This window comes from Propithecus coquereli, unplaced genomic scaffold, assembly GCF_000956105.1.
Source record: "Propithecus coquereli isolate 6110/MARCELLA unplaced genomic scaffold, Pcoq_1.0 Scaffold862, whole genome shotgun sequence".
Classification (NCBI taxonomy): domain Eukaryota; kingdom Metazoa; phylum Chordata; class Mammalia; order Primates; family Indriidae; genus Propithecus; species Propithecus coquereli.
This window is the reverse complement of record NW_012154863.1, coordinates 540,731-568,709: the sequence shown is the minus strand read 5'-3', so window position 1 is coordinate 568,709 and position 27,979 is coordinate 540,731. Positions and strand designations below refer to the sequence as shown.

Genomic DNA, 27,979 nt, shown 5'->3' with positions numbered 1-27,979 from the left:
AGGTTAGGTGTATTAAATGCATTTCCGACTTAGGATACTTTCAAGTTATGGTGGGTTTGTCAGGACATAACTCACCATAGGTCGAGGAACATCTGAACTATGTGTTTCGTGTCCTGCTTCTTTCACTGGGCAGAATGTCTTTAAGATTCATCCATGTTGGAGCATAAGTCAGTCTTCATTCCTTTTTGAGGCTGAGTAATACCAGACCACCTTTGACCATTCGCCAGTCGATAGATGTGTGTGTCGTTTCTACTTTTTGGCTATTATGAATTATGCTACTGTGAAAATTTGTGTACATGTGTTTGTATGGACGTATGTTTTCAGTTCTTTGGGGTGTATACCTAGGAGTGGAACTGGGGGATTATATGGTAATTCTATGATAACTTTGTGAGGAACTGCCAACCTGTTTTTCAAAGTAGCTGCAGTTTACGTCCCACCAGCCGTGCAAAAGAGTTCCAGTTTCTCCACATCCTCACTAACACTCGTTATTGTCTAAGATTTTTTTAAACAGTTTTAACAGATTTTGCTTGTCCTTAGGGCAAATCCCACTGGAATATACAGTCAACCGATTGCTTTAACATCACTTGAAATCAGTGCTTACCTGTGGTTATGCCGCCAGTTTACTCACGGCCAGGTTGTTTCATTTAGCATCAGATGCATAGAGATTGCCAGCCCCATGTAATTCAGTTTGATAATTGAGTGAAATACTTGCTTGGTTCCCAGTCAAATCTACAAAATAAGATATACCCAGAGAAGTCTATCCAAAGGGGCCTTATTCCCCCCACCTGTAAAGGGAACAGTTTACAATTTTTTAATAGTTTATCCTTCAATTTTTAAAAATTTAAGCAAAGACATGGATAGATGTGCACATACACACATGTATTTTGCCCCCTCCTGCTGTTTGGTAAAGGGCCCCCCCTTGCCTTTCTGACCTCCCTCCCGCAGCCTCTCCCTGGTGCTGTCCCGGGAATGTCCTCGGTGTCCCTTATGGCCAGAGTACATTCAGTCAGGCTCTGTTGCTGGCCTTGAGGTTGTCTCTGGACTTTTGCTGTTACAGACGGTGCTATAAAGCGCAGCCTCATGGGAACATCGTCTCCCATTTTCGATAAGGCCATTTTTGAGATGCTGCCCAAGCTTCATGAGCATGTCACACGGAACACATTTTGTTCCTAAAGGCTGTCAGAGGGCTTTCTTCTTCAGGGCCTCAGACTCAGCTCATTGGTAAGTAAATCGTTTTTCTCCAAAGTTGATATGAAACCGTCAATTCTTTGACAGGATAGGGGGAGTTTTCAGGTTTTGGCCTGCGCTGTTTTTGTTATTTCTCCAGGTGACTACCAGTGGACACCCAGCCCATCTGCCAGCTCCTCCCACCCTCCTGAGGAGATATTTGTGCCCCACAGTGGACACAGCTTTTCACACGGCTGAAATGCTCAGGCCTCATCCAGCTCAGCATGCACGCTGCCACTCAGTTGAGACAAGGAAAGAGGACCTGCAAGGTGGCCTCACAAGGCAATGCCATCTTCCGAGGAAGTGTTTCTAGAAGGTGCAGAAGATCCACAAAGAAAGAACATGGCAGGTGGCCAGGTGATAGGGACAGCCATGCGTTTGGTCCAGAACCTTGGACAGTGGCGCCAGGGCCCAGGACTGTGCCTGGAGGTAGATGGGAGCCAAGTCAGCCTGGTGGCAGCAGGTCACACCTATCCCATCCATGGGTAGTGCATACACTAGGAGCATCATTCATTCATTTATTCATTTATGTCTCAAGCACGTTCCTGGGGGCTGGACCAGCCAATGGAGGCCCACTTAGGAGCAAGAGAGAGGTGGAGTCCTCTTGGAGTGTCATCTCACACCAGTACAGAGGTGATAAGGCAGTGGGTGTTCTTAAAACAAAAGACCACCTTCACATGAGCAGAGAGGTCACCAAAATTCAAACGGCACGATGTCAGGAAGTCTGGCTGGTGTCAAGTGACGTTTTCACAAGGCTTCCCAAGAGACTGCCAGTCTCACACACAGGCGTGGGCGTCTCATCCTCCCCATTCTGCCGCTGAAGACTGAGACCAAGAGGTTGGTGTTTGCCTTAGCCCAGAGGCCAGAGTCCTGGACATCATGCTGTCATCCTGATGTGACCATGGGACATGCTCGTCTGGCAGGTGCCTCTGCGGCCCCCGTGTGTGGCGTGGAGGGCTCAGGGTGACCCGCAGGCAGGGCCCTGCGCTACAGCTTCCCGTCCTACATGCCAATCAGGCCTCTATGTGCAACAAGTTACAGGGCTGTAGCAAAGGGCCTGCCTGTGAGACCAGATCCCCCCGAGACACCTGGAGTGTGTGTTTCTGGTCAGGTAGGGGACAACCTCTAGGTGGAAGGGCAGGGCTGCCTGGGCACCTGCCCGGAGGACTGACGCAGGCCAAGGGGCAGATCGGCACAGGCCCGCTGGCATCCTGGCGCGAGGGTCCCAACCAGCAAAAGCCCCTCTCTGGGGCATTTCCTCAGATCCCGGCAGATTCCACCAGTGCCAGAAGCTGGGGGGGCCAGACATTGTCCTTGGCAGACGCTGATGCGCCTACCCTGCTGCTGTGAATGTTCCAGAACCTGTGTTCTTCAGCTCTTTCCCTTTTACCGGCTGCTTTCCTACTTTTTCAGTGGTTAGTGAACCTTTTTTAGAAAAGCTGACATCTTTTGAAAGCTTATTTTCCTCCATCTAGCCTCACCTCACTGATCCTGAACCTTCCATACGGTCGAAGCGGCTCCATAGGTTACTTTCTAGATGACAGGAACTCCACTCCAGCCGGCCCGTGTTCTTCCCGGGGATGTCCCGGAGTGTGTGCCAGCCTCGGCCTTCTGTGAACAATAACCTCGACTCCCTTTGCTCTAGTTATAAACGTGGTCCTTATTCATTGTGGAAACTTTGGAAAACATAAAAAAAATAAAAGGAGAAAATAAAAATCACCCAAATCTTATGAGTAGTTTTATTCTTTTTTGTTCACTGGATATGGTTATTAATTTACGATCGTTTCTCCACAACGTTCTTTGAAAACACGATTTTAGTTGGCTATTACTCTAGCATGAGGACAAAGGCTAACTTATTCTACATTTCCCATTTCCACGTTTTTTCCTTTATTAGACTAGCCTCGTGAGCAGTTTCCTGTACTGTTCTCTTGGATTAGTTCTTTAGACTCGGTCCACAGAGGCAAAATCGCTGCAGCAGAGGCAGGATGGCAAGCTCTGCCACTCACTGTCCGGCTGCTTCACAGAGAGATGCTGTCGCCACGCCGACAGCACCGCCCACGAGGCGGGAAGGCGCAGGCCCTTGGCTGTCCACGCTTGCTCTTCTCTGGTGATCGGTAACGTGGGCGCTTTTTCCTGTCAGTGCCTGTGTGTCGTCTGCAAAATGACTGTTCACGTCCTTTGCCTATTTTTCAATTGGGTTTTTGTGTTTTTCTTGCTGCCTTGAAAACGTTCCTTCTGGCTGGTGTGTTTGTCGCAGGCAGCTTTCTCCAACGTGTCTTTGCCCTTGGACTTTGATGTCTTTTGATTTACAGATGTCCCAGAGTTTATAGAAATTCTAGAGACAGTTTTGTTCTGCCTTTCTCTTTCCTCTGGCTGACCCCGTGTGGCGTGTGCGTTTCTCCGTGCGCCAAGACCAGGGACGACTCTCCTCATTTCCTGGTTGCCGGGGTTGGTTTTTAGAAATGTTTTCCTTTAACTCGGCAGCCTGATGCCTGGTGAGAGCTGAGGCTGCACATTGGAACCATCACCAGCGGTCAGGGCCACCCTGGCTTCCGAGAGCGTCTGCAAGTGTCAGAGCGTGACTGTCGGGGCGGCCATCCGGACACACAGGTGCAATTACCCTCGTCTCTGGCTTGGGGAGGTCTCATTGTCCCACCCCGGAAGGCCAGGCCTGCACTGTGTTATTCACCTCTGTGACTACATTTGAGAATCTGGCTGGTGACCCACACCCCCCTCCCTTCTTGTCACATGCTCGGTAGGCCTCTCTGGCTGTCCTTTTGGGTAGAATGACAGCAACCTCACAGGGCTGCCCTTGGGCTGAACCTCTGCCCTAAACCTATGACACACGCTCTGTGTGCTCCTTCCTTATGGAGCAGAGTGTGGTGGTGACAGGCAGTTGACAGGGAGGGGTATCTCCTCTTGGAGAACCGCTGCAACGGGCGTTTCCTTGCCTCCTGGGCTGGAATGACTGTGGGGAGTGTCCTGCTCCTTATGCTAACGTGGGGGGCAAGACAGCGCCCTGAGGACTGGCTTATCGACCTAAACCTCAGTTTTGTCATCTGCAAGATGGGCTAACAATAGTGCCCAGCTCACATGGCAGCTCGAGGAGGGAAAGAAGCGCGTGGAGAATTCACTGTTGTTCCTCAGCACTCCCCCCTCACCACCACTGTCGCCACCGTCACTCGCTCCTTGCCTTGTGTGCTGTTATCAGTCTTGACTTCGCCTCCACATTTCTGTTTCCTGGACTCCTTTCCACTGTCCTCAGCTCCCCCAGCAGCGGAACGACCGCTTGGGAGATTTCAGGTGTCCAGCGGGCTGTGTGTTGCACCCGCAGGCAGGAGGGGCTGGCCTGCAGCTGCGGCTTTCCCTTCCCCTTGCTGTTTCCCGCCCTGCTCCTTCCCTAGCGGGCGCCACGCCCTCCTCCACACTGTGGCCCTGGGGTCATCCTCATGTGTCAGGTCCCTGAGGCCGAAGAGCAGAGCCCTGGCCTGTGCGACTCAGAGGCGGCTCCATCTCCCCCAGGCCCTGCTGACCCTCTTCCCTGGGAGGTAACTATTTGAGATCTGCCTGGTCCCTCCAGGCCACGCCACAAAAGGCCTTGTGGCCCTCAGCTGTCCCTGGTGCCCAGCCCCGGGAGGGCAGGATGAGGCTGGCACGGTAGTGAACTGTCACAGGGCCTTGTTCATGCATCACAGGCGGCTGTGCAATGCCTGGGCCAGCCTGTCCTGGTGGGGCCTCGCCCAAGGGCCGCTGCCGTCCTCCGCCCTGGTAGTCCATTTTCACAGCAACAGCAGCCACACTCCTGGCACCAGCATCGGGGCAGTCAGGGGTGCCCCGGGGGTGAGTCCTGAGCTGGACCTCCAAAGGTAAAGGGACTTGAGTCCAGGAGTGGGACCAGAGAGGAGAGCATGCTGCCTGGCTGACTGGCTACTCGGTGACCGAGATGCAGACGTTTCCAGCCTGGCCCCATGACTGGGCTCTTCCGAGGCTTGAGGGGCACAGCAGCCTCCAGGTGGGAGCACAGGGTGCCTGGCAGGGCTGCCAGGGCTTGGTGAGCACACCCGCTGTTCCCACCAGAGCTGTCCGGGGCCAGGCCCTGGCGCCTAGGGGGCTGATGTGGCCGTCAGCCCCTGTGGCAGGTGTCCCGAATTCCTGCAAGGAGCACCAAGGCCTCCCACCCACTTCACACCCTTGGAAGGAGAAACAAGATTACGCAGTTTTGGCCAGGCGCGGTGGCTCACGCCTGTAATCCCAACATTCTGGGAGGCCGAGGTGGGAGGATTGCTTGAAGTCAGGAGTTTAAGACCAGCCTGAGCAAGAGCAAGACCCCAGCTCTGCTAAGAATAGAAAAAAATTAGCTGAGCGTGGTGGCGCATGCCTATAGTCCCAGATCCTTAAGAGGCTGGGGCAGGAGGATCGCTTGAGCCCAGAAGTCTGAGGTTGCTGTGAGCTAGGCTGATGCCACGGCACTCTAGCCCGGGTAACAGAGTGAGACTGTCTCAGAAAAAAAAAAAAAAGAATAAGCAGTTTAAAAATGGGGTGGGGAGGCTTGGAATTCATCAGACTCTCTAAAAGCAGATTAGGTGGAATGGCTGTCATCAAGTCAATCATCCATAAGTGACGGGGCTTCATGGGCCAACAGAGGCGAGACAGGGCCAAGACCAGAGCTGGGCCCCCAACCACAGGCTTGGGGTGAGAGGGCAGGGCCGGGTTCCCGCCAGAGCCCCTCGCTGGCACTAGCCATGCACCCTCAGTGAGCACAGTGATGCCCGAGTCACAGGAACCCCATGTGGAGCCCTAGCACAGCGCTCACACACAGGGGGCACTTGTGCCAGGGAAGCTCAAGGGGAGCTGCCCTTCAAGAACCGGCATGGAGCTAGGGACGGCCTGGCTGTACTCTCTGGGGGTGGGTGGCGATCGCAGGGTGGCCACGGCAGCTCCCCTCAGCTGTCCCCCAGCTCTCTGGTCCCTGGTGACTCTGGCTTCTCCCTCTGGCCTCCTCACTGTACCCCAAACCATCCCCCATCCTGCTCCTTCCCTGTGTCATGTCACCATTGTCCTCAAGGGCCCCACCTGCTGGCAGCTCCAGCGACACGGAAGGAGCCCTTGGCTATCCTCTCTTTCCCTCACACCCCATCCAGTCCTTCAGTTAGTGCCAGGGAGAAGTTCAGATCTTTGGTGGGGCGGAGGGTGCGATGGGGCAGCTCCTTTAGTGAGAGTAGGCAGGGAGCCTCCCCAGGCATGGCCCGTGCTGAGGCCTGAGTGGAGGGAAGGGGCCCCAGGTAGGGGGCGGGGTGGGGGGACCCAGAGAGCTTTGAGGGAAAGGGTGGGCAGGAACAGAGTCAGAGGCAATAACAGGTAAACATGGAGGTAAAGCGGTCTGCTATTTTAAAAATCACTGTAAACAGCTTTATTGAAATATTGGTGTACAGTAATGGCAACATTTGAGTTCTGGTTCCTGCATATCCTCCGCAGCACTCGGTGTAGTCAGCCTTTTTAACTTTAGCCATTCTGATAGGTGTGACATGGTATCTCATTGTGGTTTTAATTTGCATTTCCCTAAAGAACAGTGATGTTGAGCATCTTTACCGGCTACTTGCCTTCTTTGGTGAAGCATCTGTTCACATATTTTGGGTTATTTGTTTCTTTGTTGAATTTTGAGAGACCTTTATGTATTCTGGATAAAAGCCCTTTATCAGATATGTGATTTGTAAATATTTTCTTCCAATCTGTGGCTTGTCTTTTCATTCTAACACTATCTTTTGAAGAGTAAAATTCTTAATTTTGATGAAGTCCAGTTTGTTAATTTTTATTTTCTGGATTGTGATTTTGATGTCATATCTAAGAATTATTTTCATAACCCAAAGTCACAAAGATTTTCCTGTTTTCTTCTGGAAGTCTTATGCTTTTAGGTTTTACATTTAGATCTATACAGTATTCCGTTTGGAGCTAATTTTTATATATGGTGGGAGGCATGGATCAAAGTTTTTTTTGTTTTGTTTTACATAAAGAAAGCCAATTATTCCAGAGTTATTTGTTGGAAAAGGCTATCCTTTCTCCACAGAATTGCCTTTTTGCCTTTATCAAAATTCAGTTGACCATATATGGGTGGGTTTATTTCTGAACTTGCTACTGTGTTCCATTGATGGATTGGCCTAGATTGTCGGCAATGCCCCACTCCTTGAATATGGTAGCTTTGTAAGAAGCCTAAAGTCAGGTAGTATAAGTATCCAACTTGTTTCTTCTTTTTCAAAGTTGTTTTGGCTATTCTGTGTCCTTTGTGTTTCCATATGAATTTTAGAATCAAGTTGCCAATTTTTGCCAAAAAAAAAAAAAATGCCTGCTAGGGATTACGTAGAATCTACATATAATTTGGGAAGAATTAACATCTTAATAATATTGAGTTTTCTGATTCATGAACACAGTATATCTCTTTATATATTTAGGTCTTTAATTTTTCTCAGCAAAGTTTTATGGTTTTTATTATATAGGTCTTACATATCTTTTATTAGATTTATCCCTAAGTATTTATATTTTTTGATACTATTGTAAATGGCATTGTTTTGTAATTTCAGTTTACAATTATTCATTGCTAACATACAGAAATATAATTGATTTTTGCACATTGATATTCTATCCTACAACCTTGCTAAACCTGTTTCATTAATTATGGTGGGTTTGTTTTTTTGAAGATTTCATCAGCTTTCCTACATAGACAATCACATTGTCTGAAAATAAAGGCACTTTTACTTCCTTTCAATTGGATGTCCCTTATTTCTTTTTCTTGTGCTTTTTTAAGCAGCCAGAACCTCCAGTACAGTGTTGAGTAGGAGTGATGACACAGGATAATTTTGCCTTATCCCCGAGCATTCAGTATCTAAGATTAAGTGTGATGTGAGCTGTAGGATTTTCACAGATGCCTTTTATCTTCCCAAATAAAAAGGAAGTTCTCTCCTAGTCCCAGTTTGCTGAAGGTTTTTTATCAAGAATAGATGTTGGATTTTCTCAAATGCTTTTTTTTGCATCTTTCGGGATAACCATATAGTCTTTCTGTTTTAGTCTGTTTAATGTGATAAATCACATTGATTGATATTCAGATGTTTAGCCAACCTTGTCATCCTGGGTGAACCTGCTACATTTTTGCTAAGAATTTTGCATCTGTTTTGTGAGGAATGTTGGGCAGTAGTTTTCTTGTCTTGTAATGCCCTTTTCCGGTTTGGGTATCAGAGTAGTGTGCTGGGATCCTCGAATGAGTTGGGGAGCATTCCCACCTCTTCAACTTTCTGGAAGTGTTTATGTAGAATTCACATTATTTCTGCCTTAAATGTTAGACTTTACCAGTGAAGCCATCTGGGCCTTGAGTTTTCTTTGTGGGAAGATTTTTAACTGCAAGGTTGACACTTTGCTTACTAGCGGTCTGCTTGAGTATCCATCTCTTGCTCAGAGAGCAGGCAAGTTTCTGTGCTGCTGTGCTATGTGATCCTTGGTCTCTGCTGCATGCTCTGAGCTCCCAGAGGGTCTTCCTGGCAGGACTCTCCAGGCCTTCTTGTCCTCTGCCCTTGGGACTTGGCCCCGCCCACCTAGCCCCTCCCCCAGCAGTGGCTTCCTGGCCTCATCCCTGCAGTGGCCTCTTCCATATGTGCCCCGCGCTCTCCTCCTGCTGGTCTCGATTGGCTCCTTTGGGCCATTGTCCTCCTGCTGCTGTGTTGTCCCTCCCTGTCCCTTCTACACCAAGAAGCCACAGTTCAGTCTCACTTGCTGCCTTCGATGAAGCATGTGGGAGCTCTGCCTGCGTGGCCTCACTGCGTCCCACAGCCACCTTCCCACCCATCTGACCCCAGCTTTCCAGCCGCCTGCAGGACCCTCCCGAGTCCACCTTGGGCATCTCATGTTCTCTGGTGTGGCGTCCTCCCTGCCCCCCATGCCTTATCCCCAGAGCACTGGGACATGCCTGGCTCCTTGGTTGGGGGAGCCCTGGCTCTGGGCCAGTGAAAACAAGGTGGCCCCGAGGGCAGGAAGGAGCAAGGTCTCGAGGGTGTCCTGGAGCTGGGGCCATTGTGGCAGATATCCCAGTCCAGGAATCTGCCCCCAACTCCTGCCCTGCGGCCTGGCCTGCTCAAGCCCCTGCCCCAGCCCACTGCTCCTCACCCAGGGCAGGCCTAAGGATGTGCTGGTCACAGTCCAGCCCCGGCTTCCCAGGGCACAGACATGCTTGGCCCCTGAGGCAGGGTCCACATCCTTAGCCAGGTATGTGTTGGGGGGTAGGTCTTGGTGGGGGGTAAGCAGCTGCCATGCTGGGGGTTCCAAGAGAAGGGGCTGGGCAGAACCCAGGCCTACAGTGCTGTCCCTTGAAGTACAGCTGTCTGTCCCCTCCCGCCATCCCTGAAGCAGGCCCAGCCCCCAGCCCCAGCCCTCTGGACAGTTCTCAGGGAGGCACACAGCCGGTGTTCCAAGGGGGTGTCGCTGTGAACCATGGCCACACACCCCCAACTCCCTGTTCCTTTGAGCATCAGGGGACTCCACAATCAAGGAGGGAGACCAGGATGCCACCCTCAGTCAACTTCACCCACTGCTTTGAGATTCACCAGCCACGGAAGCTTCTGTTGAGAGTTTTTAAAAGCAAAAAAAGCCCAGAAAAGGTCTGCATGTGTGAGATGAGAATGGTGCTGGAAGCCTCCTCTGCTCATCTGGTATGACGTGGATGCATACGTGTGGGTATGCTTTTAGTTTATCTGTATTTCCTAATTTTTTTACAGTACACATGTATTGCATATGTAATTAAGAGGTAATAGTGGCTGGGTGCAGTGACCCACACCTGTAATCCCACATTTTGGGAGGCTGAGGTAAAAGGATTCCTTGAAGCCAGAAATTTGAGACCAGCCTGGGCAACATAGCAAGACCCCATCTCTACAAAAAATTAGCCAGGCATGGTGGCACGTGCCTGTAGTCCCAGCTACTTGGGAGGCTGAGACAGGAGGATCACATGATCCCAGTAGTTTGAGGTTGCAGTGAGCTATGACGATGTCTGTCTCCCTCCCAAAAAAAAAAACTAGAGAAGTAAGAGAATATTAGGTTCCCATGCCCCCATAGTGAGATCTTTTCAAGAGCTGGGCTGTGTCCAGGCTTGGGCCCAGCTGTGTCCCCAGAGCCCAGCATCTTGGACAGGTGGGGCTAGGCCCAGAGGAATCAGACCATCGCTTCCACCTCTCCCCTGACTCTTTGGCTGAGAGGAGGCATTTGTGCCTGACCTTAGTGGGGGAATTAAGGGGCCATATGAACACCCCAAGGCGATGCCTAGCCTGGCCCCAGGCCTGCAGCAGGAGAGGAGTGAGGCGGGCCTGGAAGAGCTGACTTCTTGAAAGACTCAGTGAGCCATGGGTGTCAGCAGCTGCTCTGGGGCCCAGAGCAGGTCAGGTGTGGCTCTGCTGCACCCCCACCCCTGGGCCCCCGGCTTTGGGAGACGTCTCCTGGGGCTGTCAGCAAGCAGTGTTGTAGCCTCATGCATGGACAGAACTGGACAGGGCAGGTGGGCTCAGTGCCTCGCTGGGACAGGTCCCATTGGAGGGCTGTGGGATCCAGAGACAGTTCACCATGGCAACTTGGAAAGTGACCTCCAGGACCTGCAACCTGTCGGTCACCAGGCAACATTGCATTTGGTCCTCCGAAGCCCCAGTTTTATCCAAGGAGAGGCTGCCTCCTGGGGGCCAGCAGGCCTGGGAGCTGCCTGGACCTCCCTCCTGGAGCGTGGCCCGCACTCTCCGGGTTCCAGGGAGACCAGCACGGGTGGCCTTTCCTCCCAGAGTGATCTTGTACAGGGTCTCTCAGGGCTTGCTGAGGCCGTGCTGTCTGTCTGCTCTCGGGCTAGGACAGTGTCAGTTAGGACAGTGGGCTCCCTCAGGCCTGTCTGCTGTCTGCTATTGGTCCTCCCCCCATCTTGGAACGTAGTCAGTCCCCCAAGGCTCTGTAGCTCGTCCCTGGGGTGAGGAAGACACCATGGCTCATGGTGCCTGGCTGTTCCATTGCAGTGATGGCGAGAGACATTTCCAGGAAATCCTGATCCCTGAGTGCACAAGGGTCCCAGAGCCTGGTACATAGGGCGCCAGGAGGCTGGGTTTTGCTGTCACAGTGTTGACCCTGCTTGGGGGTGATGGGGCTGCACTCTGGGGCTGGGCTGGTGCAATGCCCACCTCCTGCCTGACCCTCGGAGGGCTGGCCTCTTTGACAACAGCAGGTGGAGGGAGCCTGTGGCCCTGAGGTTTGGCCCACAGCCTCTGCCTCTCCGCCGCACACACCCACCTGGGGAGGCTGGGCATCAGCCCTGAGTTACAAGGCCCAGGGCCTCTCAGTGCTAGGACTCAAGCACCACCTGCCCTGCCCCTCCACCGCCTGTGACAGTATCGCTTTCCCATTTTACAGACAGGCAAACAGGCCCTGGGAGGTTAAGCTCTCCACCAGATGGCCTAGGTGGTGATGCCCAGGGGCCTCAGCCCACACCATGTAACTTTCTGTGACTCCCCAGTCCAGCCCTGGGACCCCTTCCTGATGGCAGGGCCTCAGCCTGGAGCAGCAGCCATGTGCCCAGAGCCCCTTGGTCTCTTCCTGTCGACAGCCCAGGTCCCCTGGAGGCAGGTGCTGCTGGTCGACTCTGGCCCCATCACCCAGCTCAGGGCCTGAGTCCTCCTTTCCGGTGGCAGGTGCTCACCTGACCCATGCCCTCACTCCACAGAGCAGGACTTGCCCTTGTTAGAGGTGGGGTCCCTGTTCTAGTCTCACCTGCTGGTCTTCCTGGGAGCAAGCTCTGTGGCCAGGAGATGGAGGCCCCACATTCAGTGACCACAGTTGGGAGGTGATGTGGGCCCCAGGGCCTTTGCGGACTCAGGGACAAGTGGGGCACACCTCTGCTCATCCAGGCTGCCTCTCCCAGGAAGCCCTCCCTGCTGCACCGTGACCGTCCCTAGGTTGATTGTTTCTGCCTCCCAGGAATTCAGCAAATAAACACCTCCTTGCAAAGTACTTTCCCTGCATGTTTATACATTGATTATAAACTTACAAACCCTTAAACGATTTAAGCCATAATTCTGTGTTGAGAACGACTGCTTCTTTGGAATACTTTAAACACGCGTTACTAGTATGAACTGCTTCCGCTCCCTGCTGGGTGGCCGCCTCCCCGGCATTGCGGCCCCCAAGGCGCCAGCACCTCACTGGCGGGTGTCACTTGCCTGATTCCATCAGCACCTGTTTTCCAGTCCCGTTCTGTGGAGAAGGGGCAAGTAGCCTGCCCAGGATCACCCATAGGTGAGAGATGGGCTCGGGATCAGATGACAGATTCCGATCCTAGATTAGTGGCCTGGGGCCACTGTAACCAAATACCCACACTGGGAGGCCTAAAACAACAGAAATTTATTCTCTTTCAGTCTGGAGACCAGAAGTCTGAGGTCGGGTGTGGCAGGGGGCGCTCCAGCCCCAGACGAAGGCTCTAGGGGAGGATCTGTCTTGCCTCTTCCAGCCCCTGGTGGCTCCTGGCACTTCCTTGGCTTGTGGCCAGGTTACTCTGACCTCTGCCTCCATCTCACGTGGCCTCCTCCCTGAGACTGTGTCTTCCCCTCTTCTGTCTCTTACAAGGACACATTGAATTTAAGGTCCACCCAGATAATCTCAAGGATGGTCTCACCTGGAGATCCTTAACTTAATTACATCCACGAAGAACCTTTTTCTGAACAGGTCCCAGTCACAGGTCGTGCGGTTGATGGGGACATATCCCATTTGGGGCCCATGATGCTTGGGTCCTGTGCCTCCAGCCACTCTGCTCTCCCCTGCTCCTGGAAGAGTCTCTGGGTCAGATGTGACATAGCAGGAGAGGAGGAGGCGTCAGTGGGCCAAAGCATGAGACTCTCCCTAATCCTGCTTAGCATTAGAGCACTGGAGAATGTGTTCATTCCTGCAGAGAGCCCGATTCTGAATCTCCCTGTGTCTAATGACTTCCTACTGTTTGTTCAGCAGAGACATGTGGCGAGGCTAGCATGTGCCGCAGCAGCCTTTGGTTCAGGGCCCTGGTGGGCTTCACTTTCTCTTGAGGGAGATGCACACTATGTCGGGAGATGAGTGTTGAAGGAGCAGTCACGCAGGGTAGGGGCAGGAAGAGTGCAGGGCTGGGCTGGGGTCTGTTTGTGACCAGTGGTCTTGAGAGGCCTCTCTGAGAGGAGGATATTGGAACAGATCCCAAAAGAACCATGGGTTCTGGGGGTGTCCAGATAAAGAGCATTCCGGGCTTGGTGACATCTGTGCAAAGGCCCTGTGGCCACAGCATGCCTGGCTTGTCTGTGATAGCAAGGAGTGAGGCTGAGAGGAGTGAGTTGAGGGGACAGGAGGGAGGGGAGGATGGTGGGACAGGGCATGGGGGCTTTGTGCAAAGAAGCTGTGTTCTGACTTTTGTTTGAGAGGCTCCTCTGCCCTGGACCTGCCAGGGGGTCTTGTAGGAGCTGCAGCTCCTTGGGGCAGGGCCTGAGTGCTGGGCTCCCCTGAGGCGTGGGGCAATTTTGCCTCATAAGTCTGCCCTGGGCTACCCCCACTCCTGATGCCCCTCCCCTAGCCCTGCACAGGCTGAGCCAGGAGGGGTCCAGGTCTGTGATCAGAAGCTCCACCCCACCCTCCCAGGCTGCCTCCCACCCCCTCCCCAGCTCAGTCAGCTACTGCCTGGAGCAGCGAGGGAGGGAGAGGCTTCACCTGGATCTTCCCAATAGCTTAAAGCGCCTGCTGCTTCCCTTGAGGCGCTGCTGTGCCGGTCAGATGGTGGCACATGCAGAAACGTCCCTGGCACCTGGGGTGCTTGCCGCCTCCCCTCACCATTGACATGCGTGGTTCCGTCCTGGGTGGGAAGCACAAGCCAGAGTTGGGGGACCAGACCCACACATGAAGCCCCTCTCGCCTGTCTCCTGGGAGACTGTCTACCCTTCTTTGCCACCAGGGCTCCACTGGGATCGGCGGTTGCCATTGCAGAGTGCTGTGGCCCTGTGCTGTCACTGGGGCATCTGCCTGCGGGGTGAGCTCCCCACCAAGGGTCTGGTGCTGGCCTCTGGCCAGCAGTTGGTGGCTCGAGCTGACCTCTGACTTGCTGCCTTTTGGCACCCTCAAGCTGAGGGCTGTTAGGTCTCGTTAGCACTAAGCGGGGGCTGACCCAGGGGCTGGAGGGGGAGCTTCCTGCACTGGCAGTGGGGGGGGACTGTGCAGCCCACCCCAGAGAGTGATGAGCTGGTGGCCGCGGGACGCTGTCCTCACCCCACACTCCCTATTAGAGCCCATGTCCTATAGCAGCAAATCGCAGGCTGCTGTCCTTGCACCCCACAGGATGGCTGTTTGGATGGATTCGGGGATGGGTTGGGGAGCAGTGACTGATCCCAGGGTGTCTGGAAGAACCCCCGACATGTGCCCACCACCCTGGGGCCAGAGGAGGGTGGTCACTGGAGGTGCTTCAAGAGAATGCGCCAAGACCAGATGATGCATCCGGAAGAGGCCCCTGACCTGGCTGCACCTGCCCGGAGGATGACAGGGATGCCGCTCCGGGCAGACCCCCAGGCAGCGGTGGCACTGGCATCTTGCTTCCATTTCCTTCCCTCTGGGTTGATTATTTCCTGGATCGGCACCTGGCCTCCTGGTCCCAGCCCAGTCCTCCTCTCTTCCGTTGGTTCCCTCCGTAGACGTGAACCAGGCCCCGCAGGGAGAGAAACTGGTCTGAGGACGCTCATCATGGAGGGCATTTGTCCCCTTCTTGGTCCCAGCCTGTCTCATTCCCTCGGGGCTTGGGGCCGAAGTCAGAGGCTGCCACATGAGCACACCCGACTTTCTGAGGAACAGAGTCACACATTAAACCCCAAGGAGGATGACTTTGCAAGTGGCTGGGGAGGATCCGGTCCGTTCAGAAGAAATTAGCATATTTGCTGCCCAGAACCAGTGCAAAGGCCTGGTAGCCATGGTACTGTCCAAGCGACGTGTTAGGCTCCTGGGGCTGCCAGAACAAGTACCACACACTGGGCGGTTTCAGCCACAGAGAGGATGTGTCATCTCACGGTTCTGGAGGCCAGAAGTCCAAGATCACGGCGTAGGCAGGGCTGGCTCCTCTGAGGCTGTGAGGGAGGACCTGTTCCAGGCCTCTGTCCAGATCCTGGTGGCCACCGACAGTCCTTGGTGTTCCTGGGCTTGTAGAAGCATCACCCCAACCTCTGCCTTCAGGTTCACATGCAGTTCTGCCTGCGCATGGGTCTGTGCCCAAATTTCCCTTCAGTAAGGACAGCCGTCATTGGATTAGGACCCGCTCTACTCCCGTATGACCTCAACTGTAATGACACCCTAATTGCAAATAAGTTCACAGCTTGACATTCTGGGGTTAAGATTTTAACATATACATGGGGGATGCACAGTTCAAGCAATAACAGCACACACACACGCCTCCCTGCTGAGTGCTCACTGTGCTAGACTTCAAGGGCACCAGCCAACAAAGAGGGATCAACCGGCTGCCAATTCCCGTCTGTGGCCTGAGCAAAGCTGCTGTGACAGTTCCAGAGCTGATTCCTGGAAGGGGCCCCAGCTCTCCCTATCCCAGGACTCACAAAGGAAGTCAAAGCCAGGCCTTGTGGTGAGTTGCAGACTCAGGGCAGGTCTTTGTGAGACATCATAAGAGGAGAAGAGATGCTCCACCATGCTGCACCCTCTCTGGGGGACCAGAGACATCCAAGACTGTGGGACTGTCCTGGTCGGGTGGCCGAGTGTGGCTGGGCAGAAAGGCATTCACAGCTGACCCAGGAGGCCGTGCTCACCACTTCTCAGGCCAAGGCTCCTGCTCTCCTCTCCGTCTCATCGCTGAGATCTCCCCCAAAGTGACCCCTCTGCAGGCTGGGCTGGCCACCACTGTGCCCCGCCACACTCTCCACCTCCTTGTCACCCAGGAAATTAGCTCATTTCTGGACATTTGTTTCCAGGCTGACTGTTTGCCTCCCCTCCGCCTCTGCACACACGAGGGCAGGACCTTGTCTCGTGACTGTGTCCTGCGCAGCGAGCCCTGTGCCTAGCGCGTGGGCACTCAGTCGACCATATTGATGCTGATGTGAATGGCAGGGCTCCAAGAAAGGGATGGAGCACATGTGCTGTGTTTCTCAAACTCTTTTCTCAACAGTAGCCTGCAGGAGTCATGTTCTGTGGAACATCCTTTGGAGAGCACTGACCAACAGGCCAAGGTCCAAGCCCCTGAGCACACGCACGAGGCCTCGCCTGGGGTCTCTGCCCCGGCCTCTCCAGCGTTACCAGAGGGGGTTCCCCACGGTCTGGGGGCTGCTTCCTGCCTCTTGGCCGTCACTCAAGCTGTCCTCATGGTGCTCCCTCCAGGAAGTCCCCTGACACTCTTGACCCCTCTGCAGCCTAAGGGAGGAGCCCTCCTCTGACCTCCCATAATGACGTGATGCCTGTCACACTTTCCATATTGTGTGATAGGTCACAACTCACCTGTCTCCTCTGCCATCAAATCATGAGCTTCTGAGCACTGAGCTGTGCTGGTGCCAAGTCCATGTTGCAGGGCAGGCGGGCGGATGACGTGCAGGGAGCACCCGGCCCACCGTCTGTCTCTGGGCCCTTGGCGGCTCATCAGGATTGGTATGTGGTTGTGCAGACGTCCAAGCTTTCAGTTCTTCCACATCCAGGCACACTTAACCCCTGCGTCTGGAGCTGTCAATCACTCTTATTGCTTCTGCTTTTCTCTTAACTAGACCTTTGCAAAGGGCGTCATGTTCACAGATGAGCCCATCCAATGTCATAGTGAGAAGAATCTTGTGATGCTGTTAGTTCTTCCAAGTTGACGTGCTCTCTCTTCACAGACTCCTAGATGTCCAAGCCAATGAAGTTCTTTTTTCTGTCTACGATGCATGCATGCTAAATTCATTACTGCATTAGATTCATTTGGGCTTTGCCATAGTCTTTTTTTAAAAAAGCAATTGTAATTGAAATTTTAAGTTCAGTAAAACTCCCTCGTTTGCTGTATCAAATTGCTGAGTTCAGATATGTCCAATGTTCCCAACATTTCAAAGGCCCCCTCACCGTGTTTTCCACTCCAACAATGAAATCCGATGGTTGTCCTCCACGTGTGCTGTGTGAGAGGTGCGCTTTGGGAAGTTGGCCGAAGGACCAAAGGGGAGTGCTCTCGGGGAATTTGCTCTGCCTTCTGTGAAAAGAGAGTGGCGGGAAGCAAGATCTGGGCGGCAGCAGTTGGAATGTCTGGCAGCTGCAGCAGGTGGCTGGATTTTTCAACATCCAAGTGCACATGCTAAAGTAAGCTCAGTCCACTGGGTCAATAATGCTGGTGACACGACTTTGGGCTCCAGGGCAAGGCATGGAAGCCATTGGTGGGATGGCTGCCCCTCCTCCTCCAGCCGCTGCTTTTCTCGGCTCGTTGTCCCTGTGCATCCTGAGTGCTGGCCACATCTCACCCTTACTGTCTCCGTCCTCACCATGGGGATGGACCCACTGGACACTGGCCAGCCTCTCAGTTCTGTCTTGTTAAAGTGTGCATCTCCTGAGTCTTTTGGGGGACACACACCCCAGGGCACAATCAGGTGTACTCAACTGGTTCATCCCTGGGGCCTCCCCATGGCCTCACCCTGTCCAGCAACTGCCCACGGAGGATCAACACATTTTCCAAGCCAGCATTCCTGGGCCTCCCAGTGTCCAACCATGCCCATGGCTGTGTCCCCCACAGTTCATATGTTGGACATTTAATCCCTAGGGCAACAATGTTGACAGGTGATTAATTAATGCCATTATCACAGTAGTGGGTTCATTATCACTGGAGTGGGGTTGTGATGCCTTCCGCAATGTTATGATGCAGCCAGAAGGCCCTCACCCTCCATCTGGGACTTCCTAACCTCCAGAACACAAGTCAAATAAGGTTTCTGTTCATTATAAATTATGCAGTCTGTGGTATTCTGCCACAGCAGCAGAAAACAGACCAAGACACCCATCCACATGGCTCCTAGGAACAGGCCACCCAGACAGGACCCTAGCTCAGGCTCCAGGTGAAGTCCCAGGTTCTACCTCCTGCAGCCTGTTCTTTTGTCTCCCTCGGCCCTTCCAGCCCAGCTGGGCCCCCTTGGGCAGTGCCTCATGGTTTTTCTGTCTGAGGCCAGAGTGCCTGTCTGGAGCCCCTTGGTGCTCTCTACCCACCTGATCCCCTGTTCTGCCAGAGCCTCAAGCTGATCAGGGCAGAGCAGCAGGAGAGGAACATGAAAGAGGTTCTGGGTTGAGATAGCAGCCAGTGATGGGATCCACCCACTGACCACCCAGCTGGCCTAGGCTTCAGTCTTGATCTGCTGCAGGAGTCAATTGTTCTTCTTATGACACACTATAAACTTCAGGCTTCATAGCCCTCAACCCGCTCTGGTGCACCAGCAGTGGAACACTTGTCCAGAAAGGCCTTCCAGCCTTCAGGGCATTTATCCGAGGGTGGGAGCTGCAGTGCTGACATGCCTCCCCGACTCCGGCTACTGTCACAGGGAAAAAGCTCCCCATGGTGCCATCTGCTGCCAACATGTACTTTCCTCTCTTCCTGAAATGGCATTTATTCCTCTGATCACAAAAAGAATACTTGATCATAAAAGAGACTTTGGAAAATAACTTATCTGTAGTCTTACTATTCAAATAAATATAATAGTAATGATTTACCTTGGGTATATTTCCCAATCTCTCATTTATGTACATATGATATCTCTAATTTTAAAAATGCTACCTTTTTCATTTAATATTTTAACATTCCAGTGTCACAAAGTGTTCCATCATAGGGATATGACCTGATTTATTGAATCAATCCACTGTTGATGGACTTTTACCTTATGAGCTAATTTCTTGAAAATGCATTTGCTAGGTGATGACAAGAAAAACATACTCTTCTATTGTTTTTTGTTTGTTTGTTTGTTTGTTTTTGAGACACAGTCTCACTGTGTTGCCCTGGGTAGAGTGCAGTGGTGTCATTGTAGCTCACAGCAACCTCAAACTCCTGAGCTCAAGCCATCCTCCCACCTCGGCCTCCCAGAGTGCTAGGATTACAAAATGAGCCACTTCACCCAGCTGTATTGTTAAGTGTACAATTCAGTGGTTTTTGCTATATTCACAAGGTTGTACAACCATCATCACTAATTCCAAAACATTTTCATCGCCCCATAAAGAAACCCCGTGCCCCTCCCTTCAGCCGCAACCACTAATCTACTTTCTGTGTCTATGGATTTGCCTACTCTAGATGTTCCATATGAATTGATTCATACAGTATGTGACCTTTTGTGACTGACTTCTTTCACTTAGCCTAATGTTTTCAAGATTCTTCCCCATCGCAGCGTGTATTAGTACTTCACTCGTTTCTATGGCTGAAAATGTATTCCATTGTACGGATATGCCGCATTTTGTTTACCCATTCAACTGTTTTCCAAAGGGGCTGCACCATTTTACATTCCACAAGGAATGTATGAGGGTTCTCCACGTTCTCACCATCCTCACCAATACTTGTTATTTTCTGGTTTTTGTGGAAAAATTATTCCAGTCATCCTAATAAATAAAATGATATTTTATTGTCATTTAGATTTGCATCTCCCACTTGACAACGACGTTGAGCATCTTTTCATGTGTTTACTGGCCATTTGTATATCTTCTTTGGAAAAATGTCTATTCAAATCCATTTCACATTTTTTAGTTTGGTTTTTTGTCTTTTTATTATTGAGTTAGTTGTAAGAGTTCTTTCTAGCCTCCAGGTACTATACCCCTACCAGACCCGTGATTTGCAAAAGTTATTCTGTAGGTTGTCTTTTCACTTTCTTGATGGCATCCTATGAAGCACAAAGTTTTTAATTTTGATGTTGTCCAATCTATCTATTTTTTATTTTGTTGCTTGTACTTTGTGTATCATGTCTAAGAAACTGTTGCCTGGTCCAAGACCACAAAGATTTACTCCTATGTTTTCTTTTAAGGATTTTAGAATTTTGCTCTTACATTTAGGTATTTGATTCATTTTGAGTTAATTTTGTATATGGTATAAGGTAAGAGTCCACCTTCATTCTTTTGCATGTGGATATCAAGTCTTTCCAGGAGCATTTATTGAACAGACTATTCATTCTTGGTTGAATGGTCTTGGCCTGACTGAAAATCATTTGCACATAAACGTGTGGGTATATTTCTGGATCCTTAGTGTCATTGATCTGTGTCTATCCTATGCCAGGCCACACATTCTTGATTACTGTTGCTTCATAACGAATTTGAGTTGAGTTTGAGCATGAGTCCTCCAACTTTTTTTTCTTTTTCAAGGTTGTTGTGGCTATTTGGGGGCGCTTTTATTTTCATATGGATTTTTGGACCAGCTTGTCAATTTCTGCAAGAAAAAAAAAGGCAGCTGACATTTTCATATGGATTGCATTGAATCTGTAGATTAATTTGGGGATGATTGCCATCTTAACAATATTAAGTCTTCCGATCCATGAATATTGTCTGTCTTCCCATTTATTGAGGTCCTCTTTAATTTCTTCCAGCAAGGTTTTATAGTTTTTAGTATATAAATCTTACACTTCTTTTGTATTTGTTTTCTTTTTCTTTGAAATAGGGTCTTACTCTGTTGCCGGGGCTAGAGTGCAGTGACCCCGTCACAGCTCACAGTAACCTCAAACTCCTGGGCTCAAGCGATCCTCCTGCCTCAGCTCCCGAGTAGCTGGGACTACAGGTGTGCACCACCACACCTGGCTAATTTCATTCGATTTTGAGCAGAGACAGGGTCTCACTCTTGCTCAGGCTGGTCTTGAACTCCTGGCCTCAAGCGATCCTCCCGCTTGGGCCTCCCAGAGTGCTAGGATTATAAGCGTGAGCCACCTTGGCAGACCTTCTTTTGTATTTTAATCCCTTTTTGATGCTATGATCAATGGGATCGTTTTATCAATTTCATTTTGATTTTATTGCTACCATATCTAAATACAAATGATTTATAAAATAAGTCTCTATTGATATGCAATATACATACTAAAAGTTCACCCTTTTAAAGCATACAGTTCAATGGTTTTTAGCAATGGACACTCTTGGCCAGATGTGGTGGCATGTGTCTTAGTCCCAGCTACTCAGGAACCTGAGGTGGGAGGATCGCTTGAGCCCAGGAGTTGGAGATTGCAGTGAGCTATGATGACACCACTGCACTCTGGCCAGGGCGACAGAGTGAGGCTCTATCTCAAAAAAAAAAAAATAGTGGACACTCTGAACCTTTCGTATTGAATGCCATGCCAATCTCACCCTCTTTGCTACATTTTTGCCACCTCAGTTCCTTTTCCTCTGTTCTTTCCCTGTCTCAATTCTCTTTCTTCCCATTTTAAAAATTTTGGTTAAATTCATGACAAAATTGACTATTTAACCGCTGTCGAGCATATAGTTCCACAGCATTAAGCGCAGTCGTGGTGTGTGCAGCCCTCGCCATCTGTCTCTAGAATTTGCATCTTCCCAAATGGAAGCTCTGTCCCCACTAAACACCAACTCCCATCCCCTCGCCCTGGCACCCTCTATTCTTTCTGTCTCTAACCTGACTACTCTAGGGCACTCACAAAGGTGGAATCATGCAGGATTTGTCCTTTAGTGTCTATTTCACTGAGCATCACGTCTGCAAGGTTCGTTTGTGTTGTAGCAGGTGTCAGAACTTCCTTCCATTTTAAGGCTGAGTAACATTCCACTGTTTGTACACACCACAATTTGTTTATCTACCACTCTGCCGATGGACACGTGTGCTGCTTCCATCTTTTGGCTGTCATAAATCATGCTGCTGTGAACATGGGTGTGCCAGCATCTGTCCCAGCCCTGCTTTCAGTTCCTTTGGTGAGGCTGTCAGCTGAGGATGGCGGTATCCAGTGGAAGGTGATACTCTGGATGGTGAAGGCCCCACTCCCACACTTTACCCAATTCCCAGGACAGAGGGAAGCTAGGCCCATCCCCCGCTGTGAGAAGCTTTTTTGAGTCCCTTGGGAGGAAAGAGCTGCAGATCACCATCAGGGCCCAGCAGAGGGTCCAGTCCCTCGGGCTCAGCCACCCCAGCCTCCCATCGCTTTGCTCCGCGCAGATGCATATTCATCCGTTAGAGCAGATCAGTGACACACACCCTCATGCACCCCACTCTGCTGAAGTGAGGTGAGGTTCCAGCCTCTCCAGTCCTCCCCCACCCCACTGGAGCAGGACGCTGTGCTTCCAAACAGTCCTACATGATGAGGCTGTATCCCTAAATAAGCTGCTAGGCAGTTCTGTGCATTTCCCCCAGCATGTGAGGTCCGCTCACGTCAGCAAGGGGCCACGGCCACCTTCTCCGTGGCACCATCTGCCGGGGCGTGATTAGAACCCAGCCAGCTTTCTGTGCCATTGTCATGGACACCCAGTGCTGCCTGGAAGATCCTGTGGTGTCTGCCCACGTACAAAGATGAGAGTTTTGGGTGCATGCTGCAACCGGCCGCTGGGTTGCAGAGTGTGGGCAGCTCAGTTTTACTCAGATGGTGCCAAATTATTTTTCCAAAGTGGTTGCACCGATATACACTCCCACCAGCAAGGCGAAGGTTCCTGTTGTTCCACTCGCGCTCCTCTTAAATATGGACGTAGCCGAGGAGCCCTGAACATGAGGCAAGCCTTTGGCATGAGCAGCAGACCAAACAGCCAACTCCCCACAAAAAGGGAAAACAGAGACAGCGCAGGCTGCCGATGGCAACTTTTAAAAAACTGTAACGAATATTTATAGATAAATAAAAGATTTTGCATCCATGAAACAACAGTAAGAACAGGAAATTAAAATGTCCAGAGTAAAATTGGAAGAAAAAGTTGAGGAAATTTCCCAGAACATGGGACAAAAAGACAAAGAGAATATAGAAGATAAATTATTTTAAAATTGGAGGGCCAGTGAACGCACCGCCTGGAGTTGGGCGAGGTAGACACCTTGAGGTGGTACAGGCTCGACTGTGAATGGTATTTACATAGTCACAATATAACCCCTGAATAGCTAATGTAGTATAATAAAAACTGAGGATACAACTGTTGGGAGATGGAGAGGGAAGCTATGGGGAGGGCCATGTGTTAGCTTCCTGTGGCTGCCGTAAGGAAGTGCCACAAACTGGGTGGCTTAAGTCAAAAGGAATTGACTGTCTCGCAGTCTGGAGGCCAGAAGTCTGAATGTGGCCCTGCTCCCTCCGAGCCTCCAGGTGAGGCTCCTTCCTGCCTCTTCCAGCTTCCGGTGCTCCAGGGTATCCCTTGGCTTGTGGCCGCATCACTCTACTCTCTGTCTCTGTGGTCACATGGCCTTCTCTCCCCTGTCTCTGTGTCTCCTCTTGTGTCTCTTATAAGGACATTTGTCACTGGATTTAGGGCCGATCAGGGTAATCCAAGATGATCTCATTTCACAATCCTTCACTTAATTACATCTGAAAAGACCCTCTTTCCGAGTAAGGTCGTGGTCAGAGGTTACAGGGGTCAGGGGGTGGATACATCTTCTTGGAGGGCTTTCACTCCGCTAGCCATGGCATGAAGGGGTGAATCTCCTGTAGGAGGAAGTCAGTAGAAAATATTAAACTGGGACTTGTGATTCAACACCAGTGTCACCACCAGGAGACCCAGCAGAAGGACGTGGACGTGGTTGCCTTAGTGCAGCCCAAGGCAGGGCAGGGGCTGGGTCAGAGCCCTGCTGTACCACCTGGCTCAAGGATGCACGTGTGTTACATTGATGGCATTTGAAAGTTAAGTTATCGGAACGTTGTATGTCTGGGCAATGCAACCCCCATGGAATGGGGGCCTGCGAGGACACAGATTTTTCTCTGAACCCGCTGACCTTTAGGCTCCAGGAGCCCCTCGCTGTGCCCTCGCCCCATACACCGTATCTCCTTCTCTGTGCAGCAACCCCACGACTGGCTCCTGCTCCTCAGACAAGACCAGCCCAGAGGCAGCCCTGGCAGCCACACCTGTCACCCCCGTGACCACAAGAGAGAAGATCCGGTCCAGGTTCCACGGCAGCCACGACCTGATCCACCGCCTGTTTGTCTGCATTTCAGGTGCGAGGTCTGGGCCTGAACAACTGAGGACACCGGGGTGGGAGATGGGGCATGCTTCACAGGCGCTCTGGCAGGGTGCGCACAGCCTCTCCCTCAGGTTGCTATAAATGGCACCTGGTCTGCTCCTTTTCCTGGAGAAGGGCTAGATCTACCTAATGCAGGAAGGTGGAGGAAAGGGACCTCTGCAGGTGGGGGTGGGGGAGCTGCCCAGGGGTGGGCACAGTGCAGGGCTCTATGAGTGTCCCTTAGCCAGAACCACCTAGTGGTGACAGCTGTGATCTGTTGATAAAATGAACAAATGTAAATAGTAGACCTTGTGCGGCGGCTGCCATGGCGGCCCTCCGCCCTGCCCCTGGCTTCTCCTGACTCCTGCATTTTCACTCCTGTCAAAGGAGCTGTCTCCCACGGGGCTGGGCTGCCTCCTCTTTCCCTGATGGAGTGGAGGACATGCTGGTCTCGGCTGACCCGGCACGCAGTGCCAGCCTCTGAAGTTCCTTGCATCCGCCCTCTGTCACTCTTACCACGGTCCTCTTCCCCCAGGCGTGGCTGACCAGCTGCAGACGAACTATGCTAGTGACCTGAGAAGTATTCTCAAGACGCTGTTTGAGGTCATGGCCACCAAGCCAGAAACGGATGACAAGGAAAAGTTAAGGAAGGGTGAGTGCCCACTCAAGATGGGCTCTGAACCTGCACCAGCCACCTGTGTCCATTGCCCCCAGGGAGGGGATGCTGAGAAAACCGCACCTCCTAGCCCTGGGCAAGCATGGCCACGAGGCAAGCTTGTACCCAGGATCGGCTGACCTGCCACAGTCCAAATGTGCAACCAAAGGGTGCATAGCCGTGGGGCCTGGGAAGCACCGAGCAAGGCCACCTGCCTGGAGAAATGGCTCCACCCCTGTGAGTTTGCAGATAGGTCAGCCCCACTGTTCTTGTGTGAGCAACACGTGGCTCCTGGCCCCCTGCACACACTGCAGCAAGGTAACCCGACTCTTATTGCCGACGAGGCTGGCACAGTGTCACTTCCACTGAATTCCATCTGTCACAGCAGAGGCCAGCCCAGAGTCATGGGGGATGTGGGCCACACTGCTCTGTGGGGTAGTGGAAAAGAGTCCACTCTCAGACCCAGTCATACATAGGCATGTGTACACACGTGCATGCACACATGCCCACAAAGCACACACACATGCATGCACACAAGCGCACACTCACATACACATACACATATACATGCACATAAGTGTACCACACATGCATGCAACACAGGCTTGCACGTATGTGCACATACACTCACACTCACACATGCACACAACAGTTATTTGGCGAGGGAGTAGGCATCAGGGCGAGGACTGATTAGGCACAGGGAGCTTGACCCACGGCCCTTGCAAGATTCTGGAGTGGGACAAAGGGTTCGACTCCTGCTCGCCAGCCCCTTGTGCTGGCCTCAGGTGTCTGTTCTGGGGGTGCTGCCCCTCACCACAGGGGTCTGGGCACACAGGATAGCCTGCCTGGTCCTGGAGCCCTGGCCCAGCAGGGCACGTTCTTGCCAGCGGAGAGGAGCCTTGTGTCCACTGAGCTCACCCCCTGGAGTCCACACCACACCATTCTGCCAGGGGATTCTCAGCAGGGCTGCCTTCTGGAAACCGCACTGCGGAAGAGGCGGTGTCACAGACTGGCTCTGCAACCGGGGGATTGTGAGCCCCTCAGGCTACGCCCTGGACTGGGCACTCACACTGGCAGTCTAGGGGGTCTGGCCACACTTGTGCAGTGCAGGAAGGAGCATCCACCTGCCTCAGAGCCCACCACCCTGTGCACAGAAGGGACTTCAGAAGGGAAGAGCCCCAACCAGGATCAGCACGCTGTGGGCACTCCCTCCGTGTGCTGTGAGACTGTCAGTGGGTCTGGGGGAGCTGACCCTGCTGGAGGCACCCAGGATATCCACCAGGGACAGGTGACCATGCATCGACCTCCTCACCCACCACCCCCAATGGCCTCCCTTTTTCTGCCAGTCACCCAGACCCTGCGGAGTGCGGCCTTGGAGGACTGTGCATTGTGCCAGGAGACCCTGTCATCCTCGGAACTTGCAGCCAAGACCCGAGATGGGGACTTTGAAGGTGTGTGGGAGGCTCTGGGCCAGGGGCTGGCATGCTGCATGTTGGGCGGAGCACCCAGGAGCCTGCTCTGGACATTTCTACCTCTCTGCCCCACCCCAGCCCCTCCCAGAGGCTGTCTCAGTGTGTGGCTTCCCATGGGGTAGCCTCCCACGCTGCAGCGCTCCTCCCCTCCCGGGTGGGCACACAGCCAGCCCCAGACACTGCCTGGGACACCAGTGGGGGGCCGAGGGAGTCGGGGGGGGCCTCCTTACTGAGGGGTTGCAGGAGTCAGGAGGGCCTCCTTGTGGGGGGGCCATGGGAGTTAGGGGGGCCTTCTTCATGAGGGCAGGGCCTCAGGCCACCGGATGTGAGCAGGTGCAGCCAGAGACAACTCTCTGTTCCCCTGTGGGCCAGCTGGAGGCCAGGTGGCTGGGCAGTCAGGAAGGAGGGTACAGAGCAAATGGGGGGCACTGAAGCACATTGGTGGGGATGGGGCTGCCCATGGCCTTTGGAAGGGGCTGGTGGCAGAATGTGAAAACAGGCCCCTGGGTCCCTGGAGGTTTGGGAGAGGTGCCGAAGGGCAGCCAGAGCTGTCAGGGAGAGCTCGGGAGAGTGAGGGTCACAGCCAGGGTGTGGTCACCCAGGTGGAGGCTCCCTGCAGCACTTCCCGAATGCAGGTGTCGCGGCCTGGGGTTTGGTGGCCTGGCACTGCCAATAGCTGTGACGAGTGATGGGTGCATGTGATGCCATCAGTTTCCTGAAATCATAGCCAGTACCTGAGGTCTAGGGGAAGACAGAGAGGAGGAGAGGGACCAGTGGTGCCTGCACCCGCCAGGCCTCTGACCCTGCCCCTGGCCCACCTGGCTCTGCCACTGCTGATGTGTCCCCGGTTCTCATTGTGACAGACCCACCTGAGTGGGTGCCAGACGAGGCCTGTGGCTTCTGCACCGCCTGCAAAGCTCCATTTACCGTCATCCGCCGAAAGCACCACTGTCGTAGCTGCGGAAAGGTAGGTGGGAGCACACCCCAGAGGATGGTCCCCCAGTGTCACGGGGGGACCTGTCCACAGGTGCAGCATGAGGTTCTGGAAGTCAGGACCTGTGCCCCGGGAAGGTGTCGAGGTCTCTGGGTTCCTGTGAAAAGGCCCCAAGTTCGGGCCTTTGGAGCCTGGATGGTGCCCATGTCCGGCCCTGACCACTTTAGAGCCAGGGGAGGGGACAGAGGGTGAACAGGAGCCTTGGTGGCCTTGGTGCAGGGCCTGGACCCCCTAAGAGAGCCCAGCCTCCTGGGGCAAAGCCTTAGCCAGGGTTTCCTGGTGGTTCTAGCACCACAGTGGTAGGGCTGGGGACCAGGCAGACCCACCACCTGCCCTGCTGGCACTGGATGGGAGGGGCCTGGCTGGCTGGCGAGGTCCCGCCCCTCACTCCCCCCAACCCCCATGCCACCCCTACCCTGTTCTAGATCTTCTGCTCCCGCTGCTCCTCGCACTCAGCACCACTGCCCCGCTACGGGCAGGTGAAGCCTGTCCGTGTGTGCACGCACTGCTACATGTTCCACGTCACGCCCTTCTACAGTGACAAGGCGGGCCTGTGA

At 52.7% G+C, this 27,979-nt stretch overlaps 1 protein-coding gene across 1 annotated transcript in view; it reads left to right on the top strand.

The window, feature by feature from the left end:
* Window positions 1-27,979, top strand: part of ZFYVE28 (zinc finger, FYVE domain containing 28) — a 115,036-nt gene extending 87,057 nt beyond the window's left edge. Inside the window, exons 9-13 of the mRNA XM_012664142.1 lie at window positions 24,142-24,296; window positions 24,837-24,953; window positions 26,303-26,407; window positions 27,292-27,395; window positions 27,848-27,979. Of these exons, the coding sequence (XP_012519596.1) occupies window positions 24,142-24,296; window positions 24,837-24,953; window positions 26,303-26,407; window positions 27,292-27,395; window positions 27,848-27,979 (613 nt within the window). The remainder of the gene's footprint in view (window positions 1-24,141; window positions 24,297-24,836; window positions 24,954-26,302; window positions 26,408-27,291; window positions 27,396-27,847) is intronic.